Source organism: Argiope bruennichi, chromosome X1 (genome assembly GCF_947563725.1).
Source record: "Argiope bruennichi chromosome X1, qqArgBrue1.1, whole genome shotgun sequence".
Lineage (NCBI taxonomy): Eukaryota > Metazoa > Arthropoda > Arachnida > Araneae > Araneidae > Argiope > Argiope bruennichi.
In genome coordinates this window covers 101,733,019-101,756,763 of record NC_079162.1, presented here as the reverse complement: position 1 = coordinate 101,756,763, position 23,745 = coordinate 101,733,019, and the positions used below count along the sequence as shown (strand labels likewise).

The 23,745-nt window shown below is 29.7% G+C and overlaps 1 protein-coding gene across 1 annotated transcript in view; it reads left to right on the top strand.

Annotated features, from left to right (window-relative positions):
• LOC129958523 (ovochymase-1-like) overlaps positions 1-23,745 on the top strand; it is a 48,858-nt gene that overhangs the window by 4,583 nt on the left and 20,530 nt on the right. The window contains exons 3-10 of the mRNA XM_056071053.1: positions 2,478-2,596; positions 6,979-7,112; positions 8,557-8,782; positions 10,648-10,775; positions 11,964-12,088; positions 21,382-21,429; positions 21,517-21,599; positions 23,218-23,318. Coding sequence (XP_055927028.1) covers positions 2,478-2,596; positions 6,979-7,112; positions 8,557-8,782; positions 10,648-10,775; positions 11,964-12,088; positions 21,382-21,429; positions 21,517-21,599; positions 23,218-23,318 — 964 coding nt within the window. The remainder of the gene's footprint in view (positions 1-2,477; positions 2,597-6,978; positions 7,113-8,556; positions 8,783-10,647; positions 10,776-11,963; positions 12,089-21,381; positions 21,430-21,516; positions 21,600-23,217; positions 23,319-23,745) is intronic.

The following is a 23,745-nucleotide window of genomic DNA, read 5'->3' as shown; positions in this document are numbered from 1 at the left end:
AATCCATGAAGGGATTCCAAAGCTACAGATAAAAACGAATGACAATTTTAAGCCTAATTAAAAACTGCAAAACTTCCTAAAACGTTTTGAATGAGCCGGGTTATTTTTTGTCTTCTGGAAAATGCAGGCTTTATCCCTGAAATTAAAAGGTATGCGAGTTTCTTATTTTTTATGGAAATGTCTTTTATTTTTTACATTGCTTGGCATAATAGAACTACTCTAAAAATAATTTATATAATCTCGTATAAATACTAGGAGCAGGGATAAAAACGATGAAAAACATTGAAGCAACCAAGGAATGTTCGCGAACTTTCATGCTTGCCGCGCTATTTTGCTAAACTAAAATAACAATTCAATCTACCTGTCAGATAATGTCTGAAAGTTAACAAAGAAAAAAAAACTTTTATCTAAAGTATTGTATTAATTTCAGTTTACATTCCCTGAACTTGCTACATTCTTAAATTTCCGTAAATGCTGATATGTGGATGAAAGATGTGATTAAGAGATTTCTTTACATGACATTTTTTTTCTCGTTTATATACAAGGTGGTTATAATTAAATTTCCCCAATAAACAGCATCATACAACGCAAACGGGTGAACGGATTGCAACGAAATTTGGTATATAGACTATACACGAGATGCGCTCAAGAAATTGCGAAAATAAAAAGTTCCAAAATGTCTACCAGAGGGCGCCTTTTCCGAAAAAATATTAATTTTAATACAATAAATGATCAAAACGGAATACAAAAACAATATTAACATTTATTAACTAGTTTCTGATCACCGTCTCATCAAACCCTATTAAGTAAAGGTAAGGAAAAAATAACAGTACGCTGTTTGAGAAGAGGAGGGAAAAAAAAAAGTTCAGTTTGCAGAAAGAAGAACAGATTAGGACGAAATTGCACAAGAGGAGCAGTTGTTAATCCTGTCCAGGATGATGTTAGGAAAGGTGCTCCATGTAACCACCCTCATTCACCTGCAAAATTTCAAATCGATGGACAGTGTGTTCAACAACAGATCGTAACTGATCAGTTGTGATGCTTCGCACATGAAGCGTTATGAAGTTCTTTAAGTCATTCAATGTTGCAACAAGATACCGACATCATTACAGCTGGAAACATCGACATAAAACATGACAACGACTGCAAACGTTTCTTACCCTAACCTGTTTTGCATAAAGCTTCCTCTTCGGAAGCATGCAATTTTTTTTTCTTTCTAGAATTGATAACTTTTCCCGGTTTTACATTTTATTAGTCATAATTCTTGTTCTAGATTGTTAATATTGTTTCTGCATTCCGTTTTGGACGTTTATTGTGTTAAATTTAATGTTTTCCCGGAAAAGGCGTCCTCTGTTGGACATTTTGGAACAAGAATTTTTTTTTCGAAATTCCGTGAGCGCATCTCGTGTATAGCCTGTATACCAAATTTCACTGCAATCCGTTTATCCGTTTGCTTTGTAGGATGCTGTTTATAGGGAAAGTTTAATTATAACCACCCTGTATATTTTCATCTCATATACATTTTTACATCATATGAAATCTATCGGACTAAGCAATAAACTTCTTAATAACATTTGATAGCCCTAAAAGAAGGTGTCAGATTTTGAAATCATATGATGAATTTGTTCTAAAATTGAAAATATTTGAAATTTTAAAAGGAAAAAAAATGCATTATGCAAAAGCATTGTTCGAAATTGCTTTTACACTTTCTGATCTTGATACATGTGTTGATGAATGTCATAAGATTGTTTACATGTGAAAGTTATCTTTAGATGAAATCTATTCGAACAAACAATAAATTTATTAAAGTATGCAAGAAATGTAAAAGACGAATAAAATTTAAAACTAATTCTATGTCCTCTGATTTCGTATCAAGAACGCATAATGGCCTTTGTCAAGATTAATTCTATGTCCTCTGATTTCGTATCAAGAACGCATAATGGCCTTTGTCAAGATTCATTACTATAAACCTACGCAGACCATTACTATAAACATAAGCAGGTCATTACTATAAACATACGTAGGTCACTGCTACAAACATAAGTAGACATTTTTCTTTTCTTCATTTTTTTAGTTTCAAAATTTGCTAGACAGAGAGAATTTCGGCATATTTCATCTCGAAATAGCATTTCAAAGTTTATTTCTAATTCAGTTTTAGATCACTATATTCTAAGATTTCAGATCTACGTATTGCTAATTACTATCTAATGTGTCTTTTCCAGACATCGTCTTTGCGTAAGCGATAAATTCTGATTATTAAAAAACATTGAAATGTCTATATTATGATTTTTTTTATATATTTTAACGGATAAATTTCTTTCCCACGAGTATTTAAAGACACCTAGATAATTCACCCAGAAATGGAAAATTGGTTTCTCCTACAGATTTCAGAGAATTGTAGTTTTCAATCATAGAAAACTTTCAATTTTAAATTGTGAAAATTGACATTTTTTAAAAAATATTTATTTCTTCTCTAGGTTTTGTTCCAGATTATAAAATCACTCTGGATTATGATCATCCTCGGGAATACATATCTAGTCCAGGCTTTCCCCATGAAGATTATCCTTCTGATATACAAATAATCTACGAAATAGAAGTGAGTGAATAATTCTAATTGAATTCTGTTATTAATTTGGCATTGATTTTAAACGTTGTAAAGTGACCAGCCGTCTTAACCAAGTAAATTAAATAAAAGGTTTAAATATAATTAAACCTTTAAAACTTATTCACAAAGAAATCCTTCAAAAATATTTGAATACTGTCTATATAAAAAGCAATCCTAATTTGTGATTACAGTAGGATATCTGATACCCGTTTATTATAAAGGCTTTTATTATAGTAATCACTCATAATTTTTAATATGAGTCAGAACGATACATTAATATCTTAGTGTAAATAAAAGTCAATCTGACTTTATATGTATGTATGTTACACATCTCAAACAATTCGACCAAATTCAATTAAACTTTGCATAATTGTTATTCAGCATCAGAGTAGGAATGTTGTCTTACAAAGAACATTTTAAGAGCTCAAAGTTTAATAAAATATTCAAATAATCAGAAATAACCATGATTTTTTCCTTTTTTGCATTATTTTCGTATTAAAATGATATTCCATAAGAAATATTTTTATGCCGAAAATACAAAATTTTACCTTTTCATACTCTTATTTTATTTCTACGCAATTTCTTTTTAATTTTTTATTAATTTCGAAATATAATAAATACAGTGAATGGATACAGAGGGAGTTTAGAAATGGAAAAATCCTTTGTTGGGAAGCAACGTCGAAACTTTATTTTTTTGTATTCCTGTTTTATTTTTTAATAATATTTTTTGAGCAAAATTTTATGTATTTATTAAAAAAATATTAATAACATTGGAGAATATCAGCTATCATCGCTTATAAGAAATAGTCCGGTTCAACTAATATTTTCTTTATAACTAAATCGTTTCAGATGATAAAGGGATTTTAAGTAATATAATATTTTAATTAAAAGTGGTTTTTAATTAAAAATATTAGGCTTGACAATTTTTAAATCCCGAATAACGCTGTATACATCAAACATTATTTAAATAAAATGCATGTTACTTGAATTTAAATTAAATAACATTTCTTTGAAGTAATTTTTTAAATGCAGTAAATAAAATGGATTCTTATAAGATATTATATTTCTTTCTATACGATATTATATTAGACCAGCTTTAAATGACAAAGTTTTTATTCCGTCATTTCCGTTTATTCCGTAATTCAAAACCACCAGTTTTATTTTATTCACCTGAAAATATATCAAAACTCTTTAGTCTATGGAAGATTGGATTATTTCAAAAATAGAAAAACCGACTTGATTGGAACAACTGATTGAATGCGATTTTGTCCATTTCAAATGATCTAAATGTATAGTTTTCAAACTTTGAATGTGGAATTACTGAAAGGAGAGAATTTGATATTTAAAATGTAAATTTCTTTCAGCTCTTCATATAAATTTTCATCTTATATAAATTCGTTTTATTTATTTCTTGAATCATACAAAAAATTATACAGGAATGAAATGACAGCAAAGTATCCTCTAATGTTTCACAATTTTCAGTGATATCTTCTCAACAAAAAAAATTCTAATAGAAACGTATATGTGTATGAAAACACCAAATCTAAACATAAAATAGATGGATCGATTCAATAATGATTAATACCTTACTGCGCTGAAATGTTTTTGAAAACAAAATAATCTTATAAATTATGTATTATTTTTTTGTATTCTAATACCAATAAATGAAGGAATTCCCAACACAAGACAACGAGGGCATGTTGTTGTATTATATTGAAATATTTGTATAAGATAGTCTCTCTTAGATTTGGGTTGCTAGTTCGAGATCGGATTCCAAGAAAGGTCTGCCAGCATATCTATCCGATGATTCTAAATTCGCCGGACTGCTGATATTGAAGAGAGAATGTCGGCTCAAGTGCCATCCGCGTCATCTAAACACAGCTCAGAATTACGAAGTCTATCAAAAAATAGACCTCACCTTATTTCACAATTTACTGTTAATCAAACCAAATAAATTGAAATATAATTCGTTGCTGTGATATCAGTACTACTTAGGCTTTTGAAAAAAAAAGGAAGAAACAATAATCTGGCATCATTGATCTCTTGACCGAGCAACTTTAGCATGGCTTAAAAATTTCATGAAGTTAAAAATAATCAATAGTTTGAATATTTATAATAAAGGAAGCATCTAAAGAAGCATATTTATTGTAAAGAATACACTTGAAAAAGTTTACAAGAGATAAACTATCTTTCATGAGTGACTCAGAAATATTAACAAAATTTATTTTAAAAGTACGTACGGGCAAAACTGGTAGCACTTGATAGTGATGTGTTGTTCGAAGAATATTTTCTGAAAACCCGGCAACTTTCATACAAAATATAACCTTAATTAAATGAAATCTTATGAGTAACTATCATGGATATAAAACATTTTCACATCTATTGGCATTTGTACATCAGAGCTGAAAATTGGCAGCATTATACGAAATTCTTTTAAAGTTTATAACTTCATTTTGAATATCATTTATCTGCTTATCTACATTGAAAGGCCGAAGTCCAATGAGAATTAGTAATATTAATAACTAAATAAGAGACAGAAAATAAATCGAAAATTAGAAGAGACATCAGACGGGTTTAAAAACCGAATAGCTCTGAAAAAGCATTGAAATTTTTTTACTGTAATAAAAAATGTTACATTATGTGTGCATTGCTGAAGCGACGGCTTCTTCCCTTCAACTTAACAAAGACTGGGCAGAAATTTTTATAACTCTGATTTGACTCCGTAACACAAATTCACTCTCTTTTTCCTTCTGTCTCATCCAAGGTTTGACTTCTTTCTCTTGACTTAATTTTACTTCCATTTATCTCATCACCATTTTTAAGATTTGATTTTATGTTGTCCCCAAAAAACACATCTGGCTTAATAAGTTAACTTTTCTTAGAAGTACTTCACCGAAAAAACAATAACTTAGATAACTTTCTAAAATATAATTCAGATAATTACAATTAAAAATTCTGGGCTACTGAGAGTTAAAGATTTTTTCGTTATTTTTACCTCAGTTTTATTCACTTGAGAAATATATTTAACAGTAATTCTCGTTTTTGAGATGATGAAACCCCACATTTATACCTTAAGGTTACACATACGCTAACAAAAGTATGAGGATATTTGCATATGCTCTAGATTAAAAAATTCTTTCATAACTATAGAGAGCAGCAAGTTAATTTTTCATAATCAGGATCCAATTTTCTAATAATATGCAAGGATGGCCCATAAGTTTCTTTTTCATCACTTTAGGAATGACTTTAAATGGCTAAGCTTGTATAAAGATGCAGCCTTATCCATTAGATATCTATGACATCTATTTCAGTCGTGGATGGCCCATAAGTTTCTTTTTCGTCACTTTAGGAATGACTTTAAATGGCTAAGCTTGTATAAAGATGCAGCCTTATCCATTAGATATCTATGACATCTATTTCAGTCGCCTCAGAGGTATTTTAAAGTACATTTCTTTTATGACATTGTCTCTTTCAAGATATTTTTCTACATTGTTCACTATGGATAGTCAAAGGAAGTATTTATGGTACGTTATGTTTCATTGTTTTATAAAATACAGCGGAGGCTACTATGACTGTTACAACCGTTTGCAATCTTTTTAAGAGGTTTAGAGCTGGCTGTTTTGACTTGTAAGGTAAACACTACCGAGATCGCCCAATAACGACAGATAATAATTTTATTAAAGCTATATTGGCTAAAATTCCGTGATATCTATTATGGGATATTAGTTGCAAAAGAATTGTTACAATATTATGGGACGTTCTGCCACATCCGCTGTACTTCCTAGATCATCTTTCTTCTTCCGACTATTATTTCTTCCTGTCAATAAAAAATTCTTCCCACGATAAAATGTTTCAATCCGTATGCACGATAAAAACGCATTTCGAGAAATATTTTTCAAATACGCCTCAATTGGTCTGCAAAGAAGGAATAATAAGTTTTTCTGAAAGATGGAAGAAAGGGACAGAGGAAAATGGTTGGTATTTAACGTAATAAATTAACTTTAAATAACAAGTACCGTGTATCAAGGAAAGGAAAGAAACTCATGGGAGAACTTAATCATTCAGTTTCACTGTTCTCAATAAAAATAAAAGTGATTTTTTTTGTTGTTGTCATTATGGTGAGTTCGTAGATTTCAAATAAATATGCAAACCACTTCAAAGACACTCTTCCTGAATGGCAGCTTGAAATTATTTAAATTATTATTGATTTCAGAGCATTATGATCGAATAACTTCTGAGATTTTGTAAAGCCATAGACTTATAGAATTTCAAGATTACTGAATTTGTATCTTTGAGACACTGGACTGCTTTCTTTTTATAGCTACATAAAAACACTAAATTGTAACATAACTTTTTTGACTTTTACGTTCCAGATGAAAGTACCCGATGAAATCAAGCAGATGAGTAACAGGATATTGCTTACATTTGAAATGTTTGCTCTTGAGGAAAGTGATTTTTGCACCAATGATGGATTGGAAATATCTGATGGAGCAGGACAAGTCAGAGTGTAAGCAACAAAGTACATTAAGAAATGGAATGAAAATATTTCAAAAAAATAATTAAAGAATCTAACACGTTTATAAATTCAAATTTCCATAAAAGCAAAAAATATGAGAGATTATATAAAAACAATGTCACAAATTTTATCCTTTTGTCGAGATAGTCTCAAAGATAACTTTTGATGATAAAAAAAAATTTAGAAGAAAGGTTTAAAAAAGCTATTCTTAAACTTTTCAACTTTATCAGCAATCCTTATCTTTAACTTTATCTTTTAAATTTAACTTAAACATTCCTTACATTTTATAAATAATCAAATTCTCTCTTAGATTTAACTATTGCATTGGATTAAATGTAATGAATTTGTTATCTTCCGTGCTCTGTTATAAGAGATTCTACAATTTTCTGATATACATTTTTAGTATAAAAACTATTAGAGAATGAAAGATGATTTAGAATTGTGATTGACAAACTAAGGAGACTGAAGTGCCACATTTGTCTCTCTAGACAGTTTTAAAATTATTTAATAAATATATTTTTACAATAAAGAAAAATAAATTAATGTGTTGATAAAGCAGCGATTATATCTCATTCAAATCAAGAAATTTAGTCACTGGCTGTAATCGCCAAGAACATGGAAAATGTATTTTTTGCGAAATTTTCTTTATTCTTTTTATGATTTAAACAATATTTTAAGATGGCAATAGTAACTTGGTCATTAATTTCATTGACTAAGATTCAGATTTAAAAAACTTCAAGAGCAAAAATGTAGCTTCTCAGACATTGGATCTTTAACTTGAGTGATAAAAATTGTTTTAAAAACACACTTTCATTAGTGTACTAAAATACAAATTTTATTTTAATTATTTTTAAGTTATAATTTATTATTATAAGTAATATTAAATCCCGACATCATTTAACTCTCAATTATTTTATCAGGTGACACTAATGATATGGAATCAAAATTGAATTATTTCAACTGATAATTAAATTGTGAAAATATCAAAATTTTGTAGTGTCCTTGAAAACACATCAATGCAGATAATTCAAAACCTCTACCACGTCAGAAAGTGAGTGAAAAGTCCATTGCAAAATTTTATCATTAAAATATGAAACACATTAAGTAAAAATGTAGAAAAATATCTTTCTGAGGAATTTTTTTAAAAAAAATTAAATGTCTAACTTGCTTGAGACGAATAAAACAAAACAAAAAAAAATCAGTGGATCATTAAATATCATTTAATAATTTTATAAATGTAGCTGCCGCAGTTTTATTTTCATTCAGAATTTGAATTTGCTGATACAAATGCGTAACGAAAGAATCGTAGCATTCAAAAGTTGATGCAGAACAATATTTTATCTTTTTATCTTCTTCTGTCTTTCTTCAATTTAACCATAATGACACACGGAGGATAATAAATTCAACTATGCTTTTTCCCCTTTTATACCTTCAGGTACTGCGGTACTCAGGTAGGACGAACAATACTAACTGAAAGCAAGAAGTTGTATATTCGATTTTTTACAAATCCCACCATTGCATCCAGAGGTTACAGTATCTTGGTGGAAATGTACAACACTCAATGCTCTAAGCACTTCAAAGGTGACAGCACTGGAACATTTTCTTCGCCTAATTACCCTGGGCGGTACTATGCCGATGATCTTTGCGTATGGAAAATTGAGGTATTGAAATAAATAATATTTTGATCTCATTTAAATATTTACAGGATATAGTTACTTGTAGAAACATAATAATATATTTAATAATTATAAAATATTTTTTAGTATTGAGTAAATTGATTGGTGAACTTGATTCATTAAATGGCAGATTTACTGAATTTAACTGGAATACCTTTAAACAGTAACGAAAAAACTGGAGGAAAGGAAGTTTTTCTACGTATTCCCCGTATATTATTTTTGCATCATTTTTTCTAAGATTAATAATTTTTCTGTAAAATTTTATATTACTTAAAATGCATAAATACAATTTTATTTAATTGCTCTTTACTGATTTTATTTTGGCAGTAATTTGATGGAGAAAAAAAACTTAATTAACTTTCCTGAATCAGTTTTATTTTTTTCACTTTGCAATATTTTTAATTTGAAAAAATTAAGGTTTGCATATATGAATATTTCTCAAGAAATTGAAATATTTTTGGACTTTGCATGACAATGTTTGTATCTAAAATTTTTTTTCGATTGACGGCCGAAAATGGAACAAGTGGTTAATGAAATTGATTAATTATTTATTTTTTATGGTGAAAGATAATTTCACAATAAATCTTAATATACATTAAGAATTTTTCAATAAAATAATGTATAAATAAGTTAAATCACTTATTATGTACAAAACTTATTAAATCACTTATTATGTACTTATTACTTATTAAGCAGAAAATTTTTCACGCTACATTTTTACTAATGAAAATCAGGAAAGCATATTTACATTTAAGTTCCCCCAAAGTAACCTGAATTTAGTAAAGCCAAAAAATGAACTAGCAAATCTTTAATAATTTTTTTTATAAAACCCTCATAGAAAAAAACATTACTGTCTTATTCTCAATTTCATAATCTATGATACAAATTAATAACAATAATTTTACAGTTGAAACGCATCTGAGTTGAGAAGCTTAGAAAATTTTATAATAAGCTTAGAAATTTTCATGAACAGATTTTCCTTTCCATTTATTCTAAAAGAGCAGATTGTAAAGTAATATTATTCAAATTCATAAACCTATGTCTTGGAATTATGATTATACAACATTTAACTTTATTTACTTATTTTATTCCCTTAACAATGTCAAAAATAAGTTAAAAATTAATTTAAAACTATTCACAGTATAATGAATAAGTTTTTGATAATTCATTTCAAGATATTTCATTACAGTAAGAGACAAATGCTTTGTTAATTATCTATACTTTTAAAAGAAATTTTAAGATTCCAAACATTATAATTAAAATTACCCTTCAGTTGTTTATAAAATTAACTTGCTTTATTTGAAGATTGCCTATGGTTATTTCTTTAATTGATTACAAAGTTGCTAATATTATTTACTGTCGCACTACATTTATATATATGCTTTAGCCTTACTCTTATATGCTAAAGCATACATACAAAATATATGCTGCTTATATTATTTTATTTACAAAAAACCAAATAAAATGATTTATACAGGAATACATGTTAAAGAATTCTTTTTTAGCTAACTTGAAATCTACTGATTTGAAAGACTTGAACACTCTAATTTTTTCCCATGTCTTAAGTGTTTCATTCATGAAAAATGATTTTATATGCCTAAAAGCAGTATTTTGCAATTCAGTGTACAAAATAAGAAACTAAATTAAACAAGTACAAAACTAAATGAATTTCTGAGTAAAGCAAGTTTTAATTTATATGCAGAAAGTTTAATATTATAGAAAATTGAAAAAATAATGTCGATACTCGGGGGTCAAGATAAATTCCGAAACGAAAAAAAAGTAAGAAAAATTCTTAAGAAAACCTTCTTTCAGGTAGTAAAGAAATTAAACTTCTTTTCTCATATTTTTAGGCCCCGGAAGGCAAAGTTATTCGAGTGAAGTTTGATGAAGTCTTCGACATTCGTGCTTACGAGCCTCTTTGTGTTCAAGACTATTTGGCAGTTAGTTTAACTGGCGATTTTAGTACTCATATCAAAAGGTAACTATATATTTAAAACTATGACCGTAGCAGCATTATAACCGTTGCAGCAAATATAAAGTTACCGAGCATTCAAAAGATGCTACTGTTAGAGGATCGATGTCTGATACTAGAGAGAAGCAAATATTCAGTTCTCAATGCCAATGGTCTGAGTTTTGGAGTTTAATATGCAAGTGAAAATATAAAAGCCTTTTTGTATTTAAAAGTACTTTAAAAATATCTAATGTTTTGATGAATGACTCATCCGAGCACTAACTCAATGAATTATTGCGCTAAAACACTAAAGTACTCAGATGTACATGATCAAACGGGTACCAAGCGTTGTAAAATATGGCCTTGTATATCACGCGTAACAATAACTATTAAGTCCCGCCTCAGCTTTCTCAAAAAAAAAATATTCTTGGCCTGATATAAACTATTATACATAGAATATACTTTTTGGGGTTGGTATTACAATTCTATGCAAAATTCTAAGAAAAAATCTGTTCTATTACCTGAAACTGCTACTACAAAAGCAATGTTTAACAGTTTTTGGCATTTCAGTTTCATTACCCCTGGTAGCAACAGCTGAGTGAAATGCTGTACATTGCAGCTCAATTTGGTGTCTTATTTTTTGAGTTTTAGCTCTTAGCAGAACTGTCTCAATGTTTCAAGCAACTCGTCAGCGCTTTAAAATCATAGAAAGTGAAAATTTCAGAGGGATAAGTGTTCGTATGAATCTTTTTGATTTGACTTATGGAATGAACATTCTTATCTCAATCTATACTATTGAATCTTATAAACAGTTCTCCTGATTTCCCCTCGATTAAATGGATTGAATGTCTGAAATGCACTATTTTTTCTAACATATGCATTACAGTCTGTAAGAAACATTTATTACTCTCTATAAATAAGACTTTCCATCGAATTCCAAATATAAGGCACTAATATCTTTTTATTATATGGAAACTCTAACTTCAAAATACTATTGCCATCCTGCTAATATTTTTGATAAACTAATTTTGAATTATCATGAAGAAGGGTTAAATGGAAGAAAAATGTTAAACAAAGCTATCTATTTTTTATTGCCAAAATAAAAATAATTATCCAAGATTAAGCAAATGAAAACTCAAATTTTACACTATGTAATAAATTATGCTCAAAACAAGTATTGTTTGTATCTTAAAACTTCATTTCCTTACCTCACAGATATTGCCACGGAACCAGACCACTAACCATGGTATCCTCAGGCAATTCTATGCTTTTTATGTTTCGCACAGACTGCTGTTTTGAAGGAAAAGGTTTCAGTGCCTCCTTTGCTCTAATAGATGAAGGTATTTAATTTACATATTTATTTGCAAAAAGCTACACTTTTCAGTGAAAAAAATAAGTAATGCTATTAATATAATTTTAAGCATATTTACAGAACAATTTTTCAAAGTATTGCATAAAATCAATTTAGAATCGAATTCTTGAATTTGAAAATCATATTATTAGATTGCATTTTCATAGATATTTACAATAAAAGAAATGTTACGGATTTTCTTCACCGTCGGGTTCGCTCGATAGCGGTAGTGACATGGTGTGAGAACACAATCAGTAGGCCTCAGTAAAAAACAACGACGCTTATTTACACGAAGAACACGAGTACACAAAGACGACAAATATTTATAGCCGAGACGAACACAGGACAGCACACAGCAGCAGAAAGTAGCCCACAAGTAGTAATCGTCCACAGCACACAAAACGGCTAGACAAAATCCAGCAGGAGAGGGGATCCTCGGAGCTTCGCTCTACGGTCTCTCCAACGGTTGAATTTCTCACTGTCTCTTCTTGCTTTAGCTGCCGACTTACTACTTCGCACAACTGGCTATTACACAAAACATATGGCGCCAATTCCACAGTAGACAACAGAATTCGGCACACAGCAGTTCAGCACTCTCTCCACACAACGCAGGCACTCCGCTGTTTCTTCGCTATCCTCTGGAAGACTCGTTACTTGTCGGCGACTCCGACTACAATCCACGACGACACACCACAGCTTGAGAGTGCCGGCCTTTTTTAGCTCCCGGGAGGCAGGACTAGAAGATTCTAGACCAATCAGGCGTATCTTGGTTATTAATGGACGGATCGACAAAATTCTCGAAGTTTCGAGCATTATCCATTTTGACGCCAAAGGCACCAAATTTATCGCCAAGTCGCCAAATGGTCGCCAAGCTCTGAGGTCAATGACGCGGCACCCGCTCAGCATGCAACACGGCTGATCGTAAAAATATCCTTCTTACGCTGACACTATTCATGTTGGGAAGGAAAATTACAGGTTTGTAACAAAAGGATTTTTTAATACACTATAAACGTTTTTATTAAATATAAATGTTTTTGGTTGGAATAGGTGTTTTTATTAAAGCAAATTGTATCTCGAACGGATGCAATTTGCTTCAATAAAAACATCTCTTCCAACCAAAATAAATTTTAAAAAGATCAGCTTATGAAAAATGACACCCTGTTAAATTTTATTCAGCATTATTTCAAACTAAGATTTTCACTATTTTTCTAAATTTACTGTTGACTGCCCTTAAAGGTGCTTGGCAGTTGAAAATTTCCTGTGAAACTGGTCTGCTATGCTAGGTAAACCCTTTTTTAAGCTATATTCAGTTTCTCTCGTTTCAATCACACATGAAATTTATATTTTCTTTTTTGCTGCTTCTCTGAGGTGTGACAATCTTTGCATTTTAATATTGTATGCATTTTTGCTCATATTTCTCTACTCTAATCTAAAATTATTCTAATCTCTGATCATTATTTTTGAAGCGATAACGGCCTGTATTAAAGTTAATCTATTACCCATTGTATTGAAAAGTATCATCTTGAATATCTTTTGGATATTTCCCTTTCTGATGAACAATTTCCATTACATTGCATAATTTCTTCCCTTTCCGTTCTTGTATTTAGTTTTTTTATGCATATATATTTACGTTTACAAAAAAATAAAATAAAAACCTTTTGGAATAAAATAGAAAATAGAATATATCTGATATAGAGAAGTATTTTAAAATTCGAATTTGAACAAACTCTTATTTTACAGGACATTCGCTAGCTTTGACGATGTATCTAAGCTAGACGCCATGGACCATAGTATTATGTGCTCTTATTTTACGTTACTTCTCCTTCAGAATAATTTAAAATCTTTTTTGTAAAGCAGACTGATATTTGGTTTATTTCTCAATTCTATAAAAAAAAATATTGAATATGGGCAATCTCTAGAGAATGAGATGTTTGACCTGCGACGAACATTGCACACTACAAGCAATGGTTTTTGTGAACCATCTTATTCTTTGTGTCATTGTCTAACAAGAATAATTTCATCTGATGGTTCAAAATTTCAAAACAAGAATATAAATAATATTTTCCACAACTGCATCATCTTTTGTGTTTTTAATAGCATGAATAAATTCATTTGATCATTTCAGAGTTCAAAACAAGAATAGGATTTCTTTAGAAATTTTTTATAAAATTTTGTGATAGAATTTTATTTTACTAAAACCAAATATGTTTATCTGAACTTAACGCCGATTCACCGAATGTTCTTGTGTCGATAAGTACCTGCAACATTAGCTTTTAAGTTTATTTTTGGCAGAGGCTCCAGTAGCCTCTAGTGACCATTTGAACACGAAACATGAGCAAGTGGATTTGTTTGCTAGAAGTCAAATAAAATGATAGATAAGATAGAAAAGTTTTTAAACATACATTTCAAAATCACTTTTCTATATTCACTTTCTTTCCATTATTTATACCATGGCCAATTTCAAGGCATATTGAAAACTATTCAATTTAGTAAATTATGAAGAATACACAATTTTAGCTGAGTTCCTTATTATTTGATCAGAAAGTCTATAAAATCATACCCACACTAGTGCAAAATTGTTTATAATTCACGCATTCAGCTTTAGTGCACTTCTAATTAGGGATTGCAATATCGGACCAAAATTTCAATATCGGTATTCGGTATTTTTTAGATCTTAATACCGGGATACCGATTTTAATACCGGTATTAGAAATTTTAGAAAAAAAAAAGAAAACGTAGGTTGTTTTTTTGTTTTATTTGCTAGTTTATTAGAGAGTGTAAATATCACAAAAAATAATGTGTAATTTATAAATTATAACAGTATATAAAGAATCACAAAAAAGTAAAGGAAATTTATTTAAATAACAAAAAAGTGTAAATATCACTATTCAGTCTGTGGTACTATTTACAAAGTTTTGAAATGCGATCTTAAAAAATATAATGCATCCATTGTACTGTCATTAAGCCTGAAAAGTAATTTTGTGCGAAAATTACCAGCTGTCGAAAACGATCTTTCGGCAACTACGCTAGTTGGTGGTATTGTTAGCATTGCGCGATATACTTTTTCCAAGTATTTAGCTCTAAATCCCTCATCTTCAAATAAATCGATTTCTCGTCGGATGGTTTTGGATATAGCTGATTTCTGTATTGTATTTTGGTTCGTTGAACATTTTTCTATTTATCGCTAATTCTAATTTTTGTTCAAGAGACAATTCCTTTTCACTATCGACATTAGTATCATCTTAATCTTCGATAACTGAACCGAATTCTTCTGAATGTGGATAGGTTTGTGGGTAAAAAATTTTAAGAAAATTTACTATAAACTTGATTAGATTTGAATTTGTAGTCTCTTTTAATTAATTGGCTTTTTATTTTTAAAATCATTATAAATTTGCGATTGTGCGATTTTTTAATGTAATATATAATTCTTCAGATAGTGAGTGATATGTGCTGTTCTTTTTTATTGTCGCATTAGCTGTTAATAAATTAGAATCTCTCCGACATAATGCCTCAACAGCCAGTTTTATTGGAAGTATAGCTGATACAGTTCTGGATATTAAGTCGAATTCACTATCTCAAAAATTAATTTACAGGTTTAAGTCGATTATTGCTTTTTGGATTGGATTTCCCAGTTTCAAAAATCGTTCCATCATTAGGAGTAAACTGTTCCAATGTGTTTTAGAATCTAATATTAACATATATTCTGTTTTATTTTCAGGTCGTATATATTTTTGTGATATGGAATTTTTTGTAGGTTAACTTTTAAATATCTTAACAATTTTTCGAACTTTATAAATTATAGGAAGCAATTCTTGATGGGTAAATATTTCATCCTCATTAGCAATATCTTCTTCAACAATTACATTGTCATTATCTTCATTGTCAATATCACTCACACTCTTACTCTCTTCAAAGTTGAAATCCGAAATTTCAATATCCACAATATTTGGATTGTTCTGTTCTTTATTTTTTTGGTATAATACATCTATTACTCCTAAGTGAATTCCATGAGCATAGCACAATTGCTGATTTGTACCAATCAACTTTCCAACTTTTTTCATAACTGTTGCTCCATCAGTCGTTATGGATAGAATATCTTCTTTCAGGGATAATCCATGTTTCGCTAATTTAGATTTAAGCAATTAATTAAGCCGATAATTAGCTAATTAATTTCGCCTTTAGGGAGACATAAAAACAAAAACGTATACTATTTTGCTGTGTTGGCGATCCCTGAACATATAGTGGAGCCAATTTTAGAAATTTCTAGTAAATACCGAAAAACCGGTATTTAAACCTGTGAATACCGGTATCACAAACTTATACAAATGGCTCAAAATACCGGTATTCGGTATACTGGTATACCGATATTGCAATCCCTACTTCTAATACATATTTTTTAAAAAAATTTCTAAATTAAAATCGATTGTTATTCTAGCTTTTTTCCTACAAAATTCATAGTTCTATTACAGTGTCTCACAAAAGTGATGGGACACTTGTGCTTTACAAAAGGAAACTGTAATAAAATAAATAAATAAACCTGTACAAAAATTTTTTGGGTGTTTCATATTTAAAGTTAGTAAAAATTATTACATAACATACATTTTGTCAAAATATTAAAATATTAATTTAATAAAAACACAATTGTTTAGAACGGAGCAAAAAATGACTCACATAAGTGATGGGACACTTACTTTTCCATTAAATATTTATCCAAAAATTTTACTTTTTAAAAGGTTTTAATATTTTGTTTAATTTCCTTTTACTTTTACATCATGATTTAATCTTCTTGGGATGGATTCGACTAATTTTTTTGTGATTTCTGGAGTGATTTTACCCTATTTTTCTTGAAGCACCGATTTTAATTGTTGTTTTGAAGAAATGGTGTGTTTGCGAATTCTTGATTCCAATTCTTGCCAACTATTCTCTATGGGATTTAAGTCTGGAGATTGTGGTGGTGTTTTTATTATTTCAGGACAGTTATACAGCAGCCAGAGTCTAACATTCAAAGCAATGTGCTTGGGGTCGTTGTTCTGGTAGAATTTAAAATCGTTATGAATGGTCAATTTTCGTGCTGAAGATTTCAAATTTTGCTTTAAAATGTCAATATACTTGTACTGATCCACTATACTGTCAATAAAAACAAGATTACCAACTCCAGCGGACGACATACACCCCCATACCATAACTCCTCCTCCACCATGTTTTACTGTTGGCACCAAGTTCTGTTTGCGAAATTCTTCCCTGGGTTTTCTCCACACCAAGATTCTACCGTCAGAACCAAATATATTAAATTTACTCTCATCAGCAAATATAACTTTATTCCAGTAATCAGAATTCTTATTTATGTTGGATTTTGCGAAAGCTAGTCTAAGTTTTCTATTCTTTTCACTTACGAAGAATTTTTTCCTGGCTACTTTACCGTGATATCCAGCAGATCGAATTACCCTTCTAATAGTCTCAGGATTAACAATTATTCCATATAATGCTTGTAAGCCAGCAGCAACTTTAGGAGCACTCTTTCTTGGATTTTTTTTAATATTTCGAACGATAATTCGCTTTATTCCATCTGATAGCTTTGATGGTCGGCCAGGTCTTCTTTTATCCTGAATAATATGATTCTTTTTATATCGTTTAATGATATTGAAAATTGTTGAATGACTCAAGTTAACTGTTTCAGCAGTTTTTCTAATAGATTTTCCACGTTCAATATGCAAATTAATAACTAATTTTCAAATTTCAGGCGAAGTTTCTTTTCGTTTAGCATTCATGGCTGCACAGAGCTAAAAAACACAAAAATTCCAAAACAAACTGGAGATAAATACTGCAGACGATTTTATAAATTATTGACAATTGCTTTTGAGTAAAAATAAAACCAACAACAATATTTTTATTGCTTATTTCAGACGATTTTTGTTGTAAATCTAATGGTGTCCCATCACTTATGTGAGCTATTTTTTGCTCCGTTCTAAACAATTGTATTTTTATTAAATTAGTATTTTAATATTTTGACAAAATGTATGTTATGTAATAATTGTTACTAAATTTAAGTATGAAACACACCCATAAAAATTTATACATGTTTTTTTAATTTATTTTATTACAGTTTCCTTTTGTAAAGCACAAGTGTCCCATCACTTTTGTGAGACACTGTATATGTCGTCTATTTTCTGTATATTTAAATATCATTCAAGTTTATATCTCTCCAACGAAGTTTGTACTATTTTCTCCACTGACGTTTGCACCTATTTCACTGACGTTTGTACTATGAAAATATCAACCATATTTTGTCTTCTCAGTCATATTTTTCTTTTATATGCAATGATTTTGCTTGATTTCTAAAAAGCCTTAATTTTATAAATAAATAGAAATAATTAGATAAATTGAAGCCTCTGTAAAGATATTCAAATATGTTTATGGAACAATTTTTAGAGAAATTCATATCACTTATGAATTTAAATGAATATTCAAAAATAGTTTTTAATCAATTTTTAAAAATATTATCAATGATTGGACAGCATGAGGTTCTTAAAGTAAAAGATATGTAATTATTACTAAACAATAATGTTAAGGATGTGTATTAAATAGAAAGATTTGATTCTTCTTTCCAAAATATATCACAAATGATACGATTTTAAAGAAATTTCTACATAATCACCTCAATCAACAGAATTATAATGTATTTATTCAAATTTTTCTTAAATCTTCATCTTTCAAATTTTGTAAATGTTTTTCACAATGCAAGAAACACTGAGTTTGTTGAATTTGCATCCGTGATATTTAGTAATCGTATTTAAATGTTAATAGTATGCTATAAATAAATTTTTGTGGTGTAAAAGTTTACGATATATACTTGAATAAGAGGATCTATTATTTTTTCTCATTTATTTCTTAAAAAGCATGCATTTTCACATCACAAAATTGAAATGTAAACAATTGCATTAACATTAAAACTACTACGTCGAACGTTTTGAAACTAATAGAGTGATATTCTTTATAGTGCTTTTAATTCGAAAGTAATTTTTAACAGATTAAACTATTACTGCACCCGCGTTACCCCCACGATCATATTTGCTATTGAATATGAAACCACTTCTGTCGCAATGTCACATTTACACATAATCGAAACATGAAAAGCAGAAGAGTAAAAATGCGAAAATATCCGTACTGGTAGAAATTACTAAACATTTTGTATACTTTTTAATTAATAATAAGAAAATATCAAAATTTAAAGCTTAAAGTCAACCGTTGAGTGAAACTTACAGAAACTCAGACCTCCTTCATGGGGCCGCGGTGGCCTGGTGGTAAGGTCTCGGCTTCGGAACCGGAGGGTTTCAGGTTCGTGACCCGATTCCACCGAAGAACCTTCGTATAAAGGGGTCTGTTGCACGTTAAATCCGTCATGACCAAACCTCCTCCCGTTGGTGTGGTGTGGTGTGGAGAGGTGTCGTCCTCCTCATCTGACCGTAGTTCAAAATGACGCGGTCCGTCCCAAAATAGCCCCAGTGTTGCTTCAAACGTGACGTTAATATAACCAGAACCAAACCAGACCTCCTTCCTGATTTTCTAATTTATATCCCTGATTTCTTCCTTCTATCTTCATCATGTGATCATCATAAAAAATCTAAAGCTTTCATATGGAGTGCAAATATATCAACTGTTTGAAAAGAAAGCGAACCCAATAAATTTTTCTAGAGGAAATAATTAAGGAAACTCTTCCTACATTTCTTATTTATTGTTTTAGTGAGATTTTTATATTAATGATTTACTTAGGCATTTTCGCTTCTTTTTCAGAGCTAACATTGAGCTTCTATATGATAAGACTTGTTTTAGGAAAGAAAAAAAATAAATTGCTTTGGCGCTTGTTTTCTTCCTCAAACTGCTGGCTCAATTTTCTCATCATAAAAATGAACATAATCCTCATTAAAAAATATAAAGCTTATAACACTTGTAGATGTGTTATAAATTGAATATGATCCTTTAGGTATAAGACAAATTTGAATATCAGGCAATTTTAATTTTTTTATATTAATGAATGCAATATGAAACTTCTTCTCTAATTAGAAGTTAAAATGTTTAAATGGTATTTAACTACAGAGGGGTTTCTAAAACTTCCAAATATGTCGTTGATTATGTTGTTTATCATGCACTATTTATTATACATAATAAAAATGAAATATGTAAAGTTCATCTTTTCACCTATGTGTAGTCAATCTAAGAAACATGATTGCTGTCTTGGTAATGAATTGTAACCCAAATAATTCCATTTGATGTAGCATATCTTGACATGTCAAGAGGTAATTATAAATAAGATGGGTGGCATTTTCTATTCAGTAAAACTATATAGATAACCGAGAGATCATTTAACTGAAGTGTGATATTTTATTTATTTATATATAGGCACTGGTTACCATGGAGAATTTTCAAAGAAAATTAAACTCTACTTCCATTTCGCTTGTAGAAAAAGCTTATTATTTTATATATATACAGGCATTGGTTGCCATCATGGAGGATTTCGAAAAGAAATTGACCCCTACTTCCATTTCGCTTGGAAAAGAGGTTTGTTTTATGTATTTATATATAGACATTGGTTGCCATCATGATGAATTTTAAAAGGAAATTGACCTCTACTTCCATTTCGCTGGGAGAAGAGGCTTATTTTATGTATTTATGTATAGACATTGGTTGCCATCATGATGAATTTTCAAAGGAAATTGACCCCTACTTCCATTTCGCTTGGAGAAGAGGCCTATTTTATGTATTTATGTATAGACATTGGTTGCCGTCATGATGAATTTTCAAAGGAAATTTACCCCTACTTCCATTTCGCTGGGAGAAGAGGCCTATTTTATGTATTTATGTATAGACATTGGTTGCCGTCATGATGAATTTTCAAAGGAAATTGACCCCTACTTCCATTTCGCTTGGAGAAGAGGCCTATTTTATGTATTTATGTATAGACATTGGTTGCCGTCATGATGAATTTTGAAAGGAAATTGACCCCTACTTCCATTTTGCTTGGAGAAAAGGCTTTAACGGCCAAACCGACTGCAGCGAAAAATCATTGCTGAGTTCTGTAAGTTTTAAATAATATCGGAAGAAGAGGATAAAACTCATAGCTTTCTTCCTTTGATTATCTTTCATAGTCTATGCTTTTATCCATTAAGCCATCGGTTGCTAGAAGTTTTATACCATATCTTTCCATATCTTCAAGATTTAAATATCTAATACATATATCATGTTGTTGAGAAATGTTGAAAAGCTTTAGTTGTTTTCTTTTTATAGATGAAATAACACCTACACTGCCTCCTGACCCTAAACCACAGATATGTAGTAAGTTATATATATAATTATATATTTTTTCTTTAATTTTTGTATCAATTCTGTATTTACCACATTTTATTATTATACGATCTATAGCTTGTGGAGAAGAAAACGTACAGGAAATGGCACGTATCATGGGTGGTAAAGAAGTGGAGCCTCCAAATCGATATCCATGGGTGGTATGTAGAACAGTCAAATTTCTTAGAAGATAAGATATGAAATGAATATCAAAAAATCTGATGAATTCTTTAAATGGTTAGCCGAGAAAGTATTAATTTTCATGGTTGGTTTCAAAAGTGGCTAAAATGTATGATTTTGGCCATTTTTTGATGAATATGAATATTTATCAAGTGTAGTTTTCAGAATTTCAGGAAAAAAAAACATATTAGGGTATATGTTTTTGATTTTTTAGGAAACTCACAACAATGAAATATTCGCCCTGTTTGCTTAAAATTTTGTTCCTTCAACAAAGCCAACTGTCCCCTTAGAAGACTTTCAAAGTTTCAGTTTCTAACAAAATCTTTTGTTTCATATATATTATTATGATATGAAAATTCACTGACCTTTCATAAAGAATAATGTCATTATATAGCAGAAATTTTGAGCTTTTACTTTTTCATAAATTGTTTTTTGCTAAGTATTGAATTATATTTTTACTTTGTTATGTTTAAAAAATATTTTTAACATATTTTCTATAAGTGAGAAGATGCAATATTATCTTCAGTACAATTCTTATATTTATCTGATTTATAAAATGAAATAACCATATTTTGGCTGTGTCTTAGTGGGAAACTTCATGACGTTTAAAAATACGAATTTTCTTCTTTCAAGTATTAGAATTATTCTAGCATAAAGTGCCCTTGATTTTAGAGAAGCATTTTATAAGTACATTCAATTTTTGTGTCAATTTTTCCTTTATTCAAAATTAAATAAAATCCAAATAATCATAATATGGAATTAAATTATAAACGAATAGATATAGAGGAAATGATTAATAAAATGAAAGCAAATTTGAATTTGTGAGAAAATATAGGTAGTTTTTCCTACACTGTCTACTGCATAAAAATGTTTGATTATCACAGGAAACTAAAGAACATTTCTAACATGTAAAAAGCTTACATATTACCAATGTTGGCAGGCAATCGCTATTATGTTCCGTATTGTTGACTAAATTCCTTAACCACTTCAAAAAGAGAAAAGGGTGAGGACAGGGTTAAGCAGCTGAATATTTCTTAAATTTTGGTAAAAGAACATTAACTGGGTCCAGAGTTCGTCTGAATGACCAGGTGAATTAGTGAATTGCAGCCAATTCACTTGCCTACTTTATAGTGGCAATTATTTCATAGCATTACAGACAATTATATTTGGTTTCACCAACTAGATTTCCTCAAGGAGCAGAAAAAGATTATTCAGATAAATAAATAAATAAAATAAAGAACTTTTTCCTTTGATTTTTGTCTGGCGATATTATATGAAATGACCCAGGAATCGATCTGAATAGATGGCAAGTTTCGAAGAACAGAATTTATACAGTTGCTTTATAAATTTTATGGCAATTCAGATAAAAGAAGAACTTAATAAATAGAAATTAATTTAGAAATGCTTCGATAGTGATTGCCACAGATAGCTATAATTTCTCTAATTCATTGAATTTTTCATTTTGTATTTATAAAATGTTAACTTATTCTATGTATTTTTTATTTTATCTTTAAAATCATTCCCTAATATGGAATTTCAAAAGAAAAATCATAGGTTTCAGGAGATAAGAGTTTTGACTTGGAAATTCAAATTTTTCAGGTAGCACTGGTGAAAAAGAAGAAAGGCGTAGATGATTATTATTGTGGCGGAGCCCTAATCAGCCCCGTATATGTTCTCACAGCTGCACATTGCATAGAAAAGTAAATTATTATATTCATTGTTAAGTACAAAGAAGATAAAATTTTTAATTGGTTGAAAGTAAGGTTGAATATGTACTAGACACCTAATGTTCGTAGTTCCGTTAACCCTTTAAAGAACCATTTTTTTCTAGTCATATTATGTTTAAATATTTTTAGGCTTGAAATTAGAATAAGAAAAGGGATTCATTTAGCTTATTAGATAAATTTAATTTGATTAATTAACTATTTGGTTAAGTAATAATTAAGTAACAAATCAAGACACATCATTGTGTGTAAGATGAAGAACTGAAGTATCTTAGTTTTTGTTTTACTAAAAAAATTTGTCAGAACTTATGCCAAACTACATAATTTCATACAAAGATTGATTAACTTGGTGAGAAGCATACTTCCCACGGCCCTAGAAAGGGTTGAATTCTGATTTTACTTT